We start from the raw sequence: 15,596 nt of genomic DNA, 5'->3' as shown, positions 1-15,596 counted from the left end.
TCGAAGGTAGCCGTGCACCAATTTAAATTGGTGCACGCTCGTGCAGTGATGAATTTCTCGACTGAAGTTTTTCGGAAGGGTCATTGACTTTCTTCTAAGAATTCCCATAAAAGGCCCTTTTAATGTCATGGACTAAGATTGATTTTAATTTAAATTCGCACCGTAAAGCATGTATTAATTAGTTTAACACATGGTTTCCTTGCATAAATGGTTTTAACGCACTCGTGGATGGAATGGAGCACTCGTGCGAAGGAAGACTGCCACCTTCAAAAAGTTTTCTCAGATCGGCCCATGATTTTTTCCCTGGATAAAACGAAATTTTAGAATTCACCTGGCAAGCTATCATCACGTGAATCGCGTAAAAAAATTATCGATTATCATAAATTATCAATCGGATAATGTCTAGCGACAATGTTGACACATCACTAGACTTCAAGGTCATAAGATATGGAAGCGGGTTTTGTCGCCATAAACGGCGCGCATGTTACAATTGAAATATACAATGATCCTTGCTTTGGTTATGTATGTCGTGTTTACGCTTTTGGAATTGCCTGTTTTAATGAGTTATGTTATCTATATCTTAAAATATTCCAATTCTGATTCATCTGATAGGTATATATATACATGTATTTTGGCATGTGATATTAAAAGCTAGACTATTTCCAGGTTTATATGAATAGTGATAGACTAAGTTGAGACAAGTGCTATTTGAATAACAAATACCTATGGTATTGGAAAAATTGTCATGAATCTGATAGTGTTTCCATTCCAGCACCAATTTCCCAGTCTTCAAAGTGTGGCAGGGAGCTCAATCCGTGACAAGATGTTTGGGACAGTCAAAACATTGCCCCAAGCGGAATGCCGAGACCTGGGCAACCCAATTCCTTTCATGAGGGCCCCTCATGAATATGATGAAAATGATATAATGATGAAGTGCATCATTTAATAAGTATGAGAAGCGAAATGAATCAATGCTGTGACAAGCTTTCAACTTCTGCCCCAGATTTCCTTGCTTCTGCCCCAAAATTCCTCAAACCTGCCACAACCTGTGGTGTGTGCCCTGACAACATATTGTCAAGACCTGCCACGTTTTGCAGACTGGCCCATTTCTGTATGCCTACCTTCCAGGTGAAGATGCCTGGTGAGCGAGGGAGAGGACGAGGACGGGTGAGGAGAGGAGGTGGTCGAGGGGCAAGAAGAATTCTCAACTTTTCACCCACCGCCCAGCCCGAGCCCCAAAGGTAAATAACTGAATGTTTCTTACGATGCGATGTGAAAGTATGAAACAATTGTTAATATTTATTTAATTGCCATGTGTGGCCTAGCCTTTATCTAGGTTGCTAGCCAATATATATTTTAAGGTGATTATTGCAATTAAAATTATCATGTACCTACCTTGAAAAGTCAGGTACACTACAAGCAGAAATAATACAACCTAATCTAACCTTACCTAACCTTACCTAATGTAAGATAATCTCACCTGACTCATTGTGTGGTTTGGTGGAAGTTATAAATGTTTTATGAAAAAAATATGGTTAGTACACAAAACATTTCTAAGGATGTGTTCTTTCTAATCATGTTTTAATTTTGTGAGTCTCTTCATTTTCTAAAGAGTGCAAAAGGAGGTATTCAACTCTGCTCATGATAATTCAAAAGGAATTCTTAAATACAATGCACCCATAAATCACTGATTTTCACTTTGTGGTTCATCAGAAAACACATTCAACATCATTGTCTTTCTATAATGAAAGATGGCACTAAAACATGAACCACTTTTCTTTCAGAAAAGTGGTGCTAGGTGAACTTGATACAGGTGAACTTATTACTTAATACTTAGGACACATGTCTTGACACAAGTCTTGATCTTATCGTGGGAGGCGGCTCGGGTTGGAGATACACGTACACTGGTTATTAGGGAGACCATTAGGTACCATTAATGATTTTACATTGCTGTGCGATACGAGGTTGTACCTAGTGATGTTGCGTCATTTGTGGACTTCCCCCCTGCGAGTTGTCTGGTCCTAGGATTTCATGCACATCTTCCTTCACTTCAAACTGGGATTTACCGGTGACGTGTTTTCTCTGTGTGCGCCAGGTGTACCAGTGGAAGCTCCTGCACCACGTCTTTAAGGACCACCTTGTGATGCTGAACCCGGTGCACCTTTCCCTACAAGTGCACCGTCTGTACGGCCACATTCGCATATGTATACAAACAGTTCGAGAATGACGTCTACAGCCCTCACTCTGTCGTCGCCAAGAAGATTATGGAGTCGTTTGGCCGTAGGAAGGCAGCTGCGGCGGCGGCCGCCACCGGACAGCCCATCAAAATCAACAACGAGATCACAATTCACAATCATCCCTCACACGGGCTCGGGCGGTGCGGCAAAGGGCTCGTCTCAGGCCAGCTCGACGCCGGTGAAGCGGCGGCGACCGGAGTCGGCGCCGGCTCCCGTGGAGCGTGAGTGCGAGCTGTGCGAGCATCGCGCGCTGCCGTGGTGCAGCCGCGGCCGCTGACGGAGCCTGCACCAGGGCCGGCCAGAGCTCGAGTTCACGCCGCTGATGCGCGACCCCAAGTGCGCCACCTTCGTCACAGAGGAGATCTGCGAGCAGCTGCGCCGGCGCGCCGCCGCCGAGGACTCCGACAGTGGGGTCGAGGTGGAGGTGAGCGACGCGAAGGACGGCGCGGCCGGCGGCGCCCCGTCCGCCTCCGGTGGCAGCGCGCTCAGCAAGCTCAACGAGGAGACTCACGCCTATTGCCGCGGCGCGGCCCCGCCGGCTGGTGACCGTCCGGAAACCCAAGCCGTTCATGGGTGACTGAGTGAAACGAATGGACGTGCATGTGCGTTTTTGTTCTGTGTATGCGTGCGTTTGGAAATGGCGTCTCTATGTGCGTGCTTGTTTTGTAGAAGCGCTAGCGGTGCCGACGGACCCAGCGATGGCGCGGAGGGCTTTGATGTACCGTGTGTCTTTGATGTTGATGCATTCTCGTGTTTTGTTGGTCGCGCGCCCAGCAGCACCGTGTACATAGCCGGGGGCGTTCCTGCTCGACGCCACGTTCTGTTCGTTGTATCTCAATGCCAGCTTTTTGCTCCAAGTCCCGCTCGTGGAACACGCGACTCGCTCGATTCAAATAATAAATATACACTTTATTTCTCTGACAACCTGATGTCCTCTCTCTCCTCTCTCCTCTCTCCATATAAAAAAATACGGCCACGGTGAGTAGGTGCCGGCCGGCGTTAACTGCCTCCGGCCGGACGGTTCTCAGTTGATATGTGACAACAGTTAGGAATGTAACACCGCCATAGTACCCTCCATCACTGCCGGGCGCGGCGGTCCCCGCACACAGGACCGGCGGGGGGGGGGGGGTAGCGACCGCCGCCAGCTGCTGGCCGCCCATCAGCTGCAACACCAGCTGCTGCAGATGGACAAGCTGCTGGCGGTCCTCGTTTAGCGCGATCAGCTCCTGTTCGCGCGCCGCCGACACAGCGTTCACAGCGCCGCCGCCGATGAATTGCTGCAGCCGCGCGCGCAGCTCCTTTCGCTCTCTGATGAGACTGAGACTGAGCCAGCCAGAGCCAGAGTCGAGACTGAGCCAGCTGAGTCTTGACAGACCGGACAACACACAAGGCGCCAAAAACGAAGCAACATGATTGGTCGACAAATCGAACCGTCTGTCACAGCGACTGTGCTTGGACCACGGCCATCCCGCAATAGTGACAAGACAAGGCATTATCCTGAACACGCGCAGAATCACGCCCAAAGTCAATCGACACACCAAGAAACGTAAAAACATGCAACGGAACGAGAACTCATTTATTGAAATTAATACACAACCCAACACTAGTCAGAAACGCAGCGATACCATTCAGCGTCCTTGGACATGAAAAGAAAATCATCTAAATACGCCAAACACCTGACGTTAAATCTCGACTCTACAAGTTCACTGAAAGCATCTGTTAGGTACTGCATCTGCAGTACCTAACTGCATCTCCTTCAGTACCTAATAATGCAGTACCTAATAATGGTACTGCATCTCTACCTAATAATGCAGGAGATGCAGTACCTAATAGGGCCCATTGGTAACAGAGAAAAGGTATAAGCACGTTTTACCATCATACAAAACACCAAAAGGACGTGTGGAACGTGCGCGAGAAATGTGATGAAATCCATCTTTTAAATCAATCTTGATACCGGTATAAACCCCAAAACGATAACTCTAACGCATCCCCAATAGACGGCAAAGAGCACGGCCGGCACGGCAAGAGGGGCGTAAGCACTGACAAATCGTATACCAGTCTGGCCACAGTCGCACTTTTTGGCACAGTAGCAGGCCAACTAAACAGCGACTCGCTCGCGACCGGTGCCGACGGCGATGAAGATTCGTCGTCACCAGCGTCCTCCCCAGGCGCGCTGCCGACGGGGCACGCCGCCACCGGCCCGCCAGCATCACCGTCGACCGATGATGTCTTCAAAGAAGAGCCGTTCCCCTCAGTGGCGGCAGCAGAAGAGACCGCAGGCGGCGGGGACCCGGAGCAGGGCACAGAGACGTTGCCCCCCGCCGCGCCTCAAACGCCGACCTAAGCCGGACGTCTCGGCGAGCCGGGCCCGCGGCGCGCGGCGGAGCGCGCAGGCTGGACGGCCAGGCGGGGCGCGGGCGTCGCCAGCTCCGCCGTCGGGTGAGCTCCGGAAATGATGATGGAGAATGATGGAAGGATGATGTCATGGAGCCGCGGATGCTGCTCCATGGCAGAAATCACCTCTGCAGCTGCGCCGTGCGGATGTTGGTGGCGAACGCCCCCTGGGCTCTGAGTCAGCTGGCTGGTGGCTTGCGCGCTCTGTGGGAGAGCAGGACAAGGTGTAAAATGCTGCTACGGGACACGTAAGCAGATGTAATACCTCTGCTCGAGCTACCACATGCAGATAAGACTAAAGTCTGTTCCATTTCAAGCCTGCAGCCGAAGTACCATGCTGTAAACAACACATGCTTTATGTGTGCATAGCTCCTACATTAACCCTCGCCCTGGCAGGACATTTTTCATAACACGGCCTGGCAGGGGGGGGGGGTGATGCGACCCCCCTCGCGATTGGCTCCTATGGCACCTAGAAACACCAAATTTGGTAGGTAGGTGGGCCCCCTGGAGTTCTCGCCCCTGCGCAAATTTGGTTGCTCTAGGTCAATATTTAGGGGGGTTTTGGGGGGAATAAATGTAAAAATTTTGCTGCAGTATGCTTGAGGCACGTCCATGGTCAAAATAATAGATAAAGCCCAATTTGAATAATTCTAGCAGAAAGACACCAGAATCACCCCTCAAGCAAAAAAGAAAAGTTTGTCATAAACAGGTTGCCAGTTCTCACCTGCTTCCACTCCACCGCCGTTTACCAGCTCGCAGCTGATGTCCATGCGGTGTTGACACCAGCGGCGCAGGTGACGTCGCCGACCTCTCCGGCACTGGCAGAGTCGACGCCACGGCCGTCGCTGGATGGTCCAGTGCCGCGAATGGTCCAGCTGGTGACGGCGTCACGGCCGTCGCTGGATGGTCCAGGGCCGCGGATGGTCCAGCTGGTGACGGCGTCAGGGGTTCCGCGGAACTCGCAGGTGACGTCGCCGTCGTCTCCGGCACTGGCAGAGTCGACGCCACGGCCGTCGCTGGATGGTCCAGTGCCGCGAATGGTCCAGCTGGTGACGGCGTCACGGCCGTCGCTGGATGGTCCAGGGCCGCGGATGGTCCAGCTGGTGACGGCGTCACGGCCGTCGCTGGATGGTCCAGTGCCGCGGATGGTCCAGCTGGTGACGGCGTCACGGCCGTCGCTGGATGGTCCAGTGCCGCGGATGGTCCAGCTGGTGACGGCGTCACGGCCGTCGCTGGATGGTCCAGGGCCGCGGATGGTCCAGCTGGTGACGGCGTCACGGCCGTCGCTGGATGGTCCAGGGCCGCGGATGGTCCAGCTGGTGACAGCGTCACGGCCGTCGCTGGATGGTCCAGTGCCGCGGATGGTCCAGCTGGTGACGGCGTCACGGCCTTCGCTGGATGGTCCAGTGCCACGGATTGTCCAGCTGGTGACGGCGTCACGGCCGTCGCTGGATGGTCCAGTGCCGCGGATGGTCCAGCTGGTGACGGCGTCAGGGGTTCCGCGGAACTCGCAGGTGACGTCGCCGTCGCAGGTGACGTACCAAGGTTCTGAAATCACAGTGCAGAGAGAGGTTGGTGAACTACCAGAGTGTTTACCCGTGCCCTGCTGGGGGGGGGGGGGGGGGCGTGCCAATAATGTCTTTTTGTTCCAATGGGGCGGATTTGCAAGCCTTCGCCCCATCAAAAGACGGCACAATTACAAAACAACGCACAACGTCATAACGTCACAGCCCACAGGCACTCATCTCCATACTATTGACTGACGCACCACCCCAAGGTCACATGCACTTGGCCCATGCCGAAAAAAGATATTATAACATTAGAACACATTGTGTCACATTATAAGCGTCCTTCTCTTTGTCAGTGGCGCCCAGCTCTGCACCATATACCGCCCCATGGGTAAGCCGCCTCTCACTCAGACAAATAATAGAACCACCCCACCGGCACGCGATTACGCGTTCGAGCAAAATATGGCCGTCCGCACCAGCTGCTTTCGCGTCTAACACTACCGCTGGAATTCTCTCGGCCACGGAGCGCGCTTACCTTCGAGGGTACAGCCTCCGGCTGGAGGAAGCGATTTGGGGTGTAATCGCTTGATTTCTCAAATTCTTGGTAATAAAGCAGGTGGTTTCTCTGTGCATTTACATTTGTGCCACAATAAATGGCAACAGCCTACATAGGTTGTTACGAGCAAGCAAGCGAAGCGAAGTCTTTTCAATACTAGATGCAGGCAGCGCTCGTGCGTTGCCTTGGGCCAGAATTGGAGGGATGGTGCCGAGAGCATGCCGGGCCAGGGAAAAAACAATAAGTTAGGTCTTGGGGGTAGACTGAAAGATAACCGAGACCTTTTGAGACTGTAACGAACTGAAACGTCTAAAGAATTATTGAAAGCACGTGAAATTGATATGGAAATCTACCTACAGTATAGGATATGAATTCATTGCACGTGCAAAGTGAATGTCCCAAGCACCCCGGTTCATTCATTTTCATAACATACTGTAGAGTGTGTCTAGTTCTAGCAGTGTGCCAATTTTGTGTCGATAGCTGAAAAATTCCCGAAGTCAGAGGACCCCTTGTCAAGAAAAGCTACAGTTCTCTCGCTCGTTCGGTCTTCGCCCAAAAGGCGTTTATCTGGTAAAATATAACCCTCATGATACTGCATTTCAAATACTGCAATGACGGTGGCGAGATCACATACCTGTGTAGTTTCCATTTTGCACCCTGCTTATGTTGGGGCTTGTAATCAAAGTGTTGCTTGCATGTCTTGACACAACAACGGTTTACCATGTTGCTGCTGTAAAAGAAAAGCTGTATTTGTCATTTAAAGTTGTTATACAATTAATATTAAGAGGTGCAGCATGACAGCTTTCAGCATGTCTGAAAAACGTGGCTGCCACGTTTTTCAGACTGAGTCAGGTCAACGGTCGCTGAATGGTGATTGACAAATACTAATTTCTTTATAACTATTTATAATTATAAGCATTCATATTTAAATTATTTATTCCTAGTTTGGTCATAGCCCTGCTCACTTCAACTGTTTATTGGTCGATCAATATTTGGATTTGCGCCTAGTAGTTTCCCAGTCTGCAAAGCATTGCAATTTTGACAAAAGCTTGTCGGTGCAGGCTTGTTCAGCTGGTGCTGATCTGATGCGGCGTGGTGCGGATTTGGCTGGTAGGGTGCAGATCTAGTGTAGCCCAGTGTCCCAAGATTTGGGTGGAAAGTGAAATCCTTGTGAAATTGAATAGTCCACTTGGTCCACTCTCACCTTTAATTTTCCAGGACAAGTTGCCCTCCCAACTTTAACAACTAAGATCATCCGCATGTACATTTGCTGGCTGGCTTGTACCTACATTCAAATTCCATTAAATCATCGCAGCTCCCACATCCTGTAACATTCACATAGAAAATGGTGATCATGTTTTCATTCTTCTTTGTATCTTTCTGACTAGCAATTTTCCACTTTCAGTCCTCTTTGTAGTGAGGAATTTTACCCTCGAACACCCAAGCCAAAATATCCCTAATTTTGGGACACTGGTGTAGCACATTGCAGATTTGCTTGTTGATGGACATGACAGACCAGACAAGATATATGAGGAAAATTGAAAAACATTGCTGAAGCTGAAGCCATACTTTGCAGCCGTGCGCAGCCATGCTGCAAAGTATCGCTCGCATGTCGACGAAGGGCACTAGCCCAAGTTCACAATCCGCACCAACCCTTCAAAACCGGAAAATCCACCCCAATGTGGGCTGAGGGTAAAAGATCCGCACAGAACCCAAAAATGACCAGCAGTTGCACACTCATTTAAACCCAGGGGACACTGAATTACACATAAAAGCTCCAGCAATGTTTTTCGATTTGCCTCATCAATATCGTCTTGTCCGTCAAGTCCATCGCCAAGCCAAATCTGCACTGTGATCCACTAAATCCGCACACCAAGCGAAATCCGCACCACGCCGCAACAGCTGAACAAGCCCGCACCGACCAGATCTTGTCGAAATTGCCATACCTTGCAGACTGGCAGTTTCCAGCATGGGTAGTTTCCCCAAGTCAGTTGTATAAATTTGAATTTTGGCATGCTCATCCTCAATTGCATGATTAGGTATTCACTATGCCAGCATTTGTATTTATAACTTCAAGTTCAAAAAAGAGATAATCGATCTTTTTCCAAAACTGAGTGCACACCCGTTACTTGTTACTTGAGAGATTCCGGCACCGTTGTATATCAACTTACCACGATGAAAACCATTAAATATTAGCGCACAGAGACCGTAGAAATGAGGATGAAACCACTTTCAGCATCGCCTATGAATTAGCAATACATTTGACACGTGCCCCGAAAAAGTCTTCAATTTTATCGCGTCGTGTTTGAAACAGAGGTGGAAACATGCAGAACATGGTAGCAAACCAAAAATCCTTTACCACTTACCTTTGTCATAGGGTCTGCTCCCTTCACTAGTGTTGAAGAGATCGGACCTCAGGTCTTCCCTTTACCACTTCCCTTCAAGTAAAAAAAAGCATTGTCTTCTACCACAAATTTGCTAATTAACAATTTATCGCCTTTGAATTGAATATGTGTGAATAAGAAAAGATAAATAAAACCCTTTAGACGAGTTTTTCCTTAAAATTTGTATAAAATGCTCTTAATTAAAATCGACAAAGTTTTTCCTTTCCCTGAAATCCTTCACAATGCTAAGAGATCGGCCTTTCTTCATGCTAGTATACTAGGAAACCTTCAACATTAATTTGCTAAATGTACGTCTTTGCTGTTGAAATTAATATTGGTATTACGAAATTTGTCACAACATTCAAGAAAAATAACAATGAATCTCTATGATGCCAAAATGTAATGAAAAGTGACATACATGCTATCGTAGTGATGAGCATTTTCACCGGCGAAAAAGATGGCATCAAATGGAACTTTGGGAGGCGATTGCGCGTTACAGGGTGAGGATAACGGAAAATGGACTGGACATCTGTGGTGAGGGCGGGCACCTCTTACGAAAACCGGTAAGTGAAAAAAAGGTGACAGTCTACCTTTAATGCACTCGTTTCACTCGTGCATTAACTTACTCGTGCTCCAATCCATCCACGTCGTGCGTTAAAACCATTTACACACGGGAAACCATGTGTTAATAATTAATATATATTATTACGGAGCGAGCGAAGCGAGCGTAGTCTTTCCTTGAGATGATGTTTTTCGTACTCCAGCGTAGATGGGTAGCCATACGGCTTCCACGGTTGACAGTGATGACATCAGTCATCTTTTGCAAGCTCGTTAAAGATTTGGGCTGTACGGGGACTCGAACCCCGGGCCTTTGGATTAGCGCTCCAATGCTCTACCTCTGAGCTATACAGACCAAGTACTTTAACGAGCTTTCTGCCAAGTTTTATGCGGATCATTCTTAGGTGTTGTTTTTATCCGCTGGGACTGAGAGCGTGAGATGATGTTTTTCGTACTCCAGCGTAGATGGGTAGCCATACGGCTTCCACGGTTGACAGTGATGACATCAGTCATCTTTTGCAAGCTCGTTAAAGATTTGGGCTGTACGGGGACTCGAACCCCGGGCCTTTGGATTAGCGCTCCAATGCTCTACCTCTGAGCTATACAGACCAAGTACTTTAACGAGCTTTCTGCCAAGTTTTATGCGGATCATTCTTATGAGATCCGAATCATTCTTATGAGATAAGAATGATCCGCATAAAACTTGGCAGAAAGCTCGTTAAAGTACTTGGTCTGTATAGCTCAGAGGTAGAGCATTGGAGCGCTAATCCAAAGGCCCGGGGTTCGAGTCCCCGTACAGCCCAAATCTTTAACGAGCTTGCAAAAGATGACTGATGTCATCACTGTCAACCGTGGAAGCCGTATGGCTACCCATCTACGCTGGAGTACGAAAAACATCATCTCACGCTCTCAGTCCCAGCGGATAAAAACAACACCTAAGAATGATCCGCATAAAACTTGGCAGAAAGCTCGTTAAAGTACTTGGTCTGTATAGCTCAGAGGTAGAGCATTGGAGCGCTAATCCAAAGGCCCGGGGTTCGAGTCCCCGTACAGCCCAAATCTTTAACGAGCTTGCAAAAGATGACTGATGTCATCACTGTCAACCGTGGAAGCCGTATGGCTACCCATCTACGCTGGAGTACGAAAAACATCATCTCACGCTCTCAGTCCCAGCGGATAAAAACAACACCTAAGAGTAGTCTTTCCTTAGGAAGGAAACAAGGAAATTTCTGAGTATGAGCGGCCGTGGTCACGCTTTTGCGAGGCTTATATCTCAGCAACCACTTGACCGATTTACACGCGGTAATTTTTCTAGGGTAGCTTCATTCCTTCTACCAAGTATTGGACTATTCCCGCTGCATGTGGGTGACCCCTTACGCACGTGCCACGTGCAAAACGAAGAGGTGTCACTTTTGTAATTGTTGCAATATCTCCGTAACTACTTGGCCGATTGCGCTGAAAGTTGGCATGTAGGTAGGCACCCACTAGGCAATGCATATCCATGTGCCAGAGTTGGGGTGCTGCTGCACGTGCGCACGTGCAGGGGTCGATTCCAGATCTCGAGAACGGCTGGACCGATGGCGCTCAAATTTGGTACATGGTTAGGGACCGGTTAGTAGGGTGCCGTGCAAAAGTCAGTTGGGACCCATTTTGCACGTGCGCACGTGCAGGGTGCCGCTTCCAGATCTCGAGAACGGCTGGGCCGATTGTGCTCAAATTCGGCACATCGCTAGAGACCGGTTAGTAGGGTGCCGTGCACAAGTCAACTGGAGGTACCCCCTCGAAATTTCGCACGTGCAAGGCTCACCCTCTCGCTCGCTCCGTTAGTCGCCCCAAAAGGCGTTATACTGGTAAGTACGGGGACCCGCAGTTGCTACTGTACAGCGACCCTGAGTAAATTGTCCCAACACCCTCACAGGGAACAACGATAAGCTGTCAGAGGGCACGCACAGAAAACCTCAGCTGCTCTTGTATAGGGACCAGCAGTCGATATCAATGTTATCGGTTTTTACTGTACAGGACAGACGGCTAGAGTTGGGGTTCGTGTACAGAAGCAACTGCGGGTCCCCGTACCTATCGATGACTTTGAGTCTTGACTTTAGGTACGATGTTATATAAGTACATGCACTAGTTGGATTCACAAGAATGCAGCCTTCCAAATGTCACCGCGCCAGTCTCCTCATCCTGCATTGCATCACCATTTTCCTCGTCCCCTCTCTATTGAATGATTTCATATGCAGGGTTGCGGAGTCAGAGTCGGAGTTGGAGTCAGTCGGAGTCGATAGTTCTGACCGTAGTCGGAGTTGGAGTCGGTTCTGGAAACCGGATACGGAGTTGGAGTCAGAGTCACCAAAAATTCGTCGACTCCGCAGTGCGGAGTCGACGAATTTTTGGTGACTCTGACTCCAACTCCGTATCCGGTTTCCAGAACCGACTCCAACTCCGACTACGGTCAGAACTATCGACTCCGACTGACTCCAACTCCGCAGCCCTGCCAGGTCTGCGGAGTCGGAGTCGGAGGGAGTCGGTCGGAGTCGATAGTTTTGCCCGGAGTCGGAATCGGAGTCGGAGTTGAATTGTTTTTTTTTTTTAGAGCCAGAGTCGGAGTCGGGGTCACTGGAAATCAATCGACTAGCTGCAGCCTTGGTCGTACGACCGCCTGCCCTTCCCAACTGAACTCGTTTCAAGCATCGGTGCCTCATTTCGTGCGACGATTTTATGTGGTCTGGATATCGCTGTTTTCGTCATGGGCATTTGACCCTCATTCAAATGCCCAAAAGAAACAATTGTCAGTCGACCATTTTTTTTTTAATTTTTAGCAATTTAGCAGCCAGCAGGCGCCCATATTCGACATGATCACAACAGCACTATACATACCTACAACCGGCAACTTTGGCGCTTGCTTCGCCCTACGAGTCGCATGATTTATTGAACATAAGTACAAAAATAATATAGTCGTTTCATATGACTCATGAATGATAGGATAGCCACAAATCACTGTGTTACATTCTAAGTTATGGCGTTCTGAGGCTCATAAAGCGACCGTAAGCGAATATAAGCTCAATAATGAGCGTCTCTGTAGGTACACAAAAATAAGGCCTCAACAATTCACCGCTCGCATCACTTCTAGCGTCATCAGTTCCCCTCAGCCACTAAAGCCGGGCACCCCCGCGCCGCCCTCACGAGCACCCGCACCGGCTCCATCGCGTGGCGGCACCGCCGGCAGCGGGTACTGTGTCGGCACCGGTGTGGGGATGTCGTCGCCCTGCGCGCGAAATCCGTCCACACCGGCCGTGTAGGTGACTGTGCGCGTCAGACCGCTGGGGTCCACGTAGCTGTAGGAGCCGGAGACCTCCATGATGCCCGTCTCCGGCTCGACACCGGGCTCAAATAGGCCCTCCTCCGACTGGGAGATGCCGTTCGAGGTGGTGTACCTGGCGGAACGACGGAGGCTTCAGGTTAATCGAGCTGGGATAAGGCATTCTCAGTTACTATACGTTTTTAAAAAGCGCTGATGAACTCGTAAGACGAAGGATTATGTGTAGTGAGTGGTCACAGGCTCCCATGCTATGAACCAACGAACGTATCAGAACATAACTTACGTCCTCCGGAGCACATACTACATATGTGCAAGCGCAAAGACGCTACCAGTAATGGATGAAACTTACTTGTATCTGTAATTGCCGAGCCCTCCGTTCGGTTTGTTCTCTTCCTCGAGAATGGTGGCCTGTGCGTCGGCTCCCGAGATATAGGAGAGGGTGTTGTAGTTGTCGTACTGAGGTCGCGCCTGAGCGCCCAACGATCCCAGCACCAACAGCAAACACTGGGGAGAAGGCGGCGCGTGCGTCATGAAATGGCGGAGAACTGAGAAGGTAGGTATGTGAAAAACGATTGGCTGATGTCATGAGTCATGACCAATTCAATTTTTCGTAATAGCTATAATAGCTGGTATTAAGTGATATCCCCATGTCGAGCGCCTTGCCTAACTGACCGTTATAATTTAATTTGCGAACAGGTGTGTTCCAAGTCAGACACTTCTGTGGAATGTGTTTTGCAATCCTAACTGACGGCGCCAAATATTTGTAAGATTTTGCCTGTCTCGTGCTTTTAATGTTACGTACTAAACCATAATTCGTTTGCGACTATGTAAATAAATAACAAGACGCCATTAGGTACATTTTTTGGCAGCATGCCATTATTCTATTCAGATGAACAGTTATGACCGTCTATTGGACGTGACAATTAAATAGTGTTGTTTTCTAGGTTTTAATATTTAACAAGGTCTTATGTGTAGCAATATTGATCCGGGTCGGGTCAAAAGTAATACAATGGACAGACCGGCACCAGTACCTTCAAGCTATTAGCACGGAATATATAGGTACTCTACGACGTTATTAGCATTCGGCTATTAGCATTCGGCTGGGAAACTATTGGCTCATTTATGTATAATCACCATCGGTGAAATTTTGGTTCAGTAAAGAACGTGACTTAATGTAGGTATACATTTAACCCTATTCCTGGCGGGGGGGCCTCAGGAGCCCCCCCCCCCCTGAGGTTTTTTGGTTATTTCTCCCAAACGCGTTGAGCTAGGAAGCTCAAATTTTCTGACTTTTCCTAAAAGGCTTCTACGCAACATGTCTGAAAATTTTGAGTTGATCTGACCTCAGGTCAGGTCACCAGAGGCGGTTTGGTGACCCTATCTCAGAAAAGTTTGCAATCACGCCAGAGCTAGAGTTTTTGACCGATCAATTTTTTCTCTTCAGGCTTTAGTTAGGGTACTAGTATGTGCAATTTGTATATCTCGGAATTTTGATATCAGTGACCTAAGGTCAGGTCAGTTTCGCGACCTCCCCATTATAAGTCAATGGGGGAAAAATCAACTCCCTGTTTTTACCACTAAAACGGGTCGGAATGGCCCCATATACCATACATGACTTCATATACGATCAACCTTCACTACCTTGAGGTCTGTTTTGCTGTTGGGCAGCTGTGAGGTCATGTGACGTCATCAAAGGTCACCAAAGGTTTTTGGCCAATAACTCCGTACAGGAACAAGATACAGACTCGTGGATGGTCTCATTGTGTTCAGCTCGTCAAGACGCATCGAATGATATACATGATGACCTCAAGGTCACGTGACCTGAGGTCAACCTTTGACCTTGACCTTTCGAGGTCAACATATATATCATTCGATGCGGATTGACGAGAGGATCACGACGATGCCCTTAGTTTGTTCCTATCTTGACTAATTCGAAAGTTATTCGAGAAAAAACTCTCTCCATATCTAGCGCCGCCATTTTGACTTTTTCGACCCCTGTGACGTCATCTTTGACCTGACCTGAAAATGACCTTAGTAAAAATTGTAGATCTTGACCGTGCGTATCCGATGCCGTTTACCGTTTGTCGCTGCGATGTGTAGTTTTTGAGATCTGAAGGGGGGGCCGAATCGGCCCCCCCCCCCCCCGCCAGTTTCTTGTCCCGGCGGAGCCCGCCAGGAATAGGGTTAATTGCTGTTTCATCCTCATCGGTCAAATCAAACCATGCAGATTCCGATCATGACATGGGACAGCTGGTTGCTTGCGTAACATTTTTATTTCACATTGTTTTAAAAAGTTTCTACGCTCATGACAATCGCATCACCGGGTTGAATTTATATTTGACCCCACGGTACTTACGGCAATGTCAACCATCCTCCTACGGTGTGAAGCAAACTGACCAGTCCAACAGTGACACCCCGATCGCACCGATATGTGTGGGCTCTGGTCCTACCCAGTCCTTAAATAGAGCCCTGCCTGTCGGCCACAGAGTGCACGAGACGCGTGCATGCCAATCACAGAACAATGCGGCAGAGTCCGGGCAGGATGTGGGTCGGGGCAGGACCATAGCGTGGGTGGGAGGGCATCGTTGAAATACCACAAGAGCGACCGGCAGTGTCCGCTGAAGCAAGGATTCAATACGG

The 15,596-nt window shown here is 49.0% G+C and overlaps 1 protein-coding gene and 2 long non-coding RNA genes across 4 annotated transcripts; 1 reads left to right on the top strand and 2 right to left on the bottom strand.

The window, feature by feature from the left end:
- Nucleotides 1-218: 218 nt before the first annotated feature.
- LOC122390697 lies at nucleotides 219-3,161 on the top strand. Of its 2 annotated transcripts, XR_006258206.1 has the most exons (3): nucleotides 523-612; nucleotides 1,129-1,241; nucleotides 2,096-3,161. It is a non-coding gene; the product is annotated as an uncharacterized LOC122390697 (long non-coding RNA). The 2 variants fall into 2 exon arrangements; XR_006258207.1 differs by having other exon boundaries at nucleotides 219-1,241.
- LOC122390698 lies at nucleotides 3,126-9,211 on the bottom strand. The gene is made up of 4 exons (XR_006258208.1): nucleotides 8,867-9,211; nucleotides 7,330-7,425; nucleotides 5,356-6,179; nucleotides 3,126-4,835 (listed from the first exon to the last, which is right to left on the bottom strand). It is a non-coding gene; the product is annotated as an uncharacterized LOC122390698 (long non-coding RNA).
- Nucleotides 9,212-12,426: 3,215 nt separating this feature from the next.
- Nucleotides 12,427-15,421, bottom strand: LOC122390696 (flexible cuticle protein 12-like). The gene is made up of 3 exons (XM_043383883.1): nucleotides 15,313-15,421; nucleotides 13,306-13,460; nucleotides 12,427-13,071 (listed from the first exon to the last, which is right to left on the bottom strand). The coding sequence occupies exons 1-3, from the start codon at nucleotides 15,325-15,327 to the stop codon at nucleotides 12,783-12,785; spliced, it is 459 nt and encodes a 152-aa protein (XP_043239818.1). The 5' UTR covers nucleotides 15,328-15,421; the 3' UTR covers nucleotides 12,427-12,782.
- Nucleotides 15,422-15,596: the final 175 nt, after the last annotated feature.

The sequence above is a fragment of the Amphibalanus amphitrite genome, unplaced genomic scaffold (genome assembly GCF_019059575.1).
Source record: "Amphibalanus amphitrite isolate SeventyFive unplaced genomic scaffold, NRLGWU_Aamphi_draft 000405F_arrow, whole genome shotgun sequence".
NCBI lineage: Eukaryota > Metazoa > Arthropoda > Thecostraca > Balanomorpha > Balanidae > Amphibalanus > Amphibalanus amphitrite.
Note: the sequence above shows the minus strand (reverse complement) of the source record. Positions and strands in the feature narration are given on the sequence as shown.

Coding starts and splice junctions, on each gene's coding strand:
- LOC122390696 (XM_043383883.1), bottom strand. Junction 13,072..13,305: donor CTCGGCAATTACAGATACAA/GTAAGTTTCATC, acceptor TCGTTCCGCCAG/GTACACCACCTCGAACGGCA.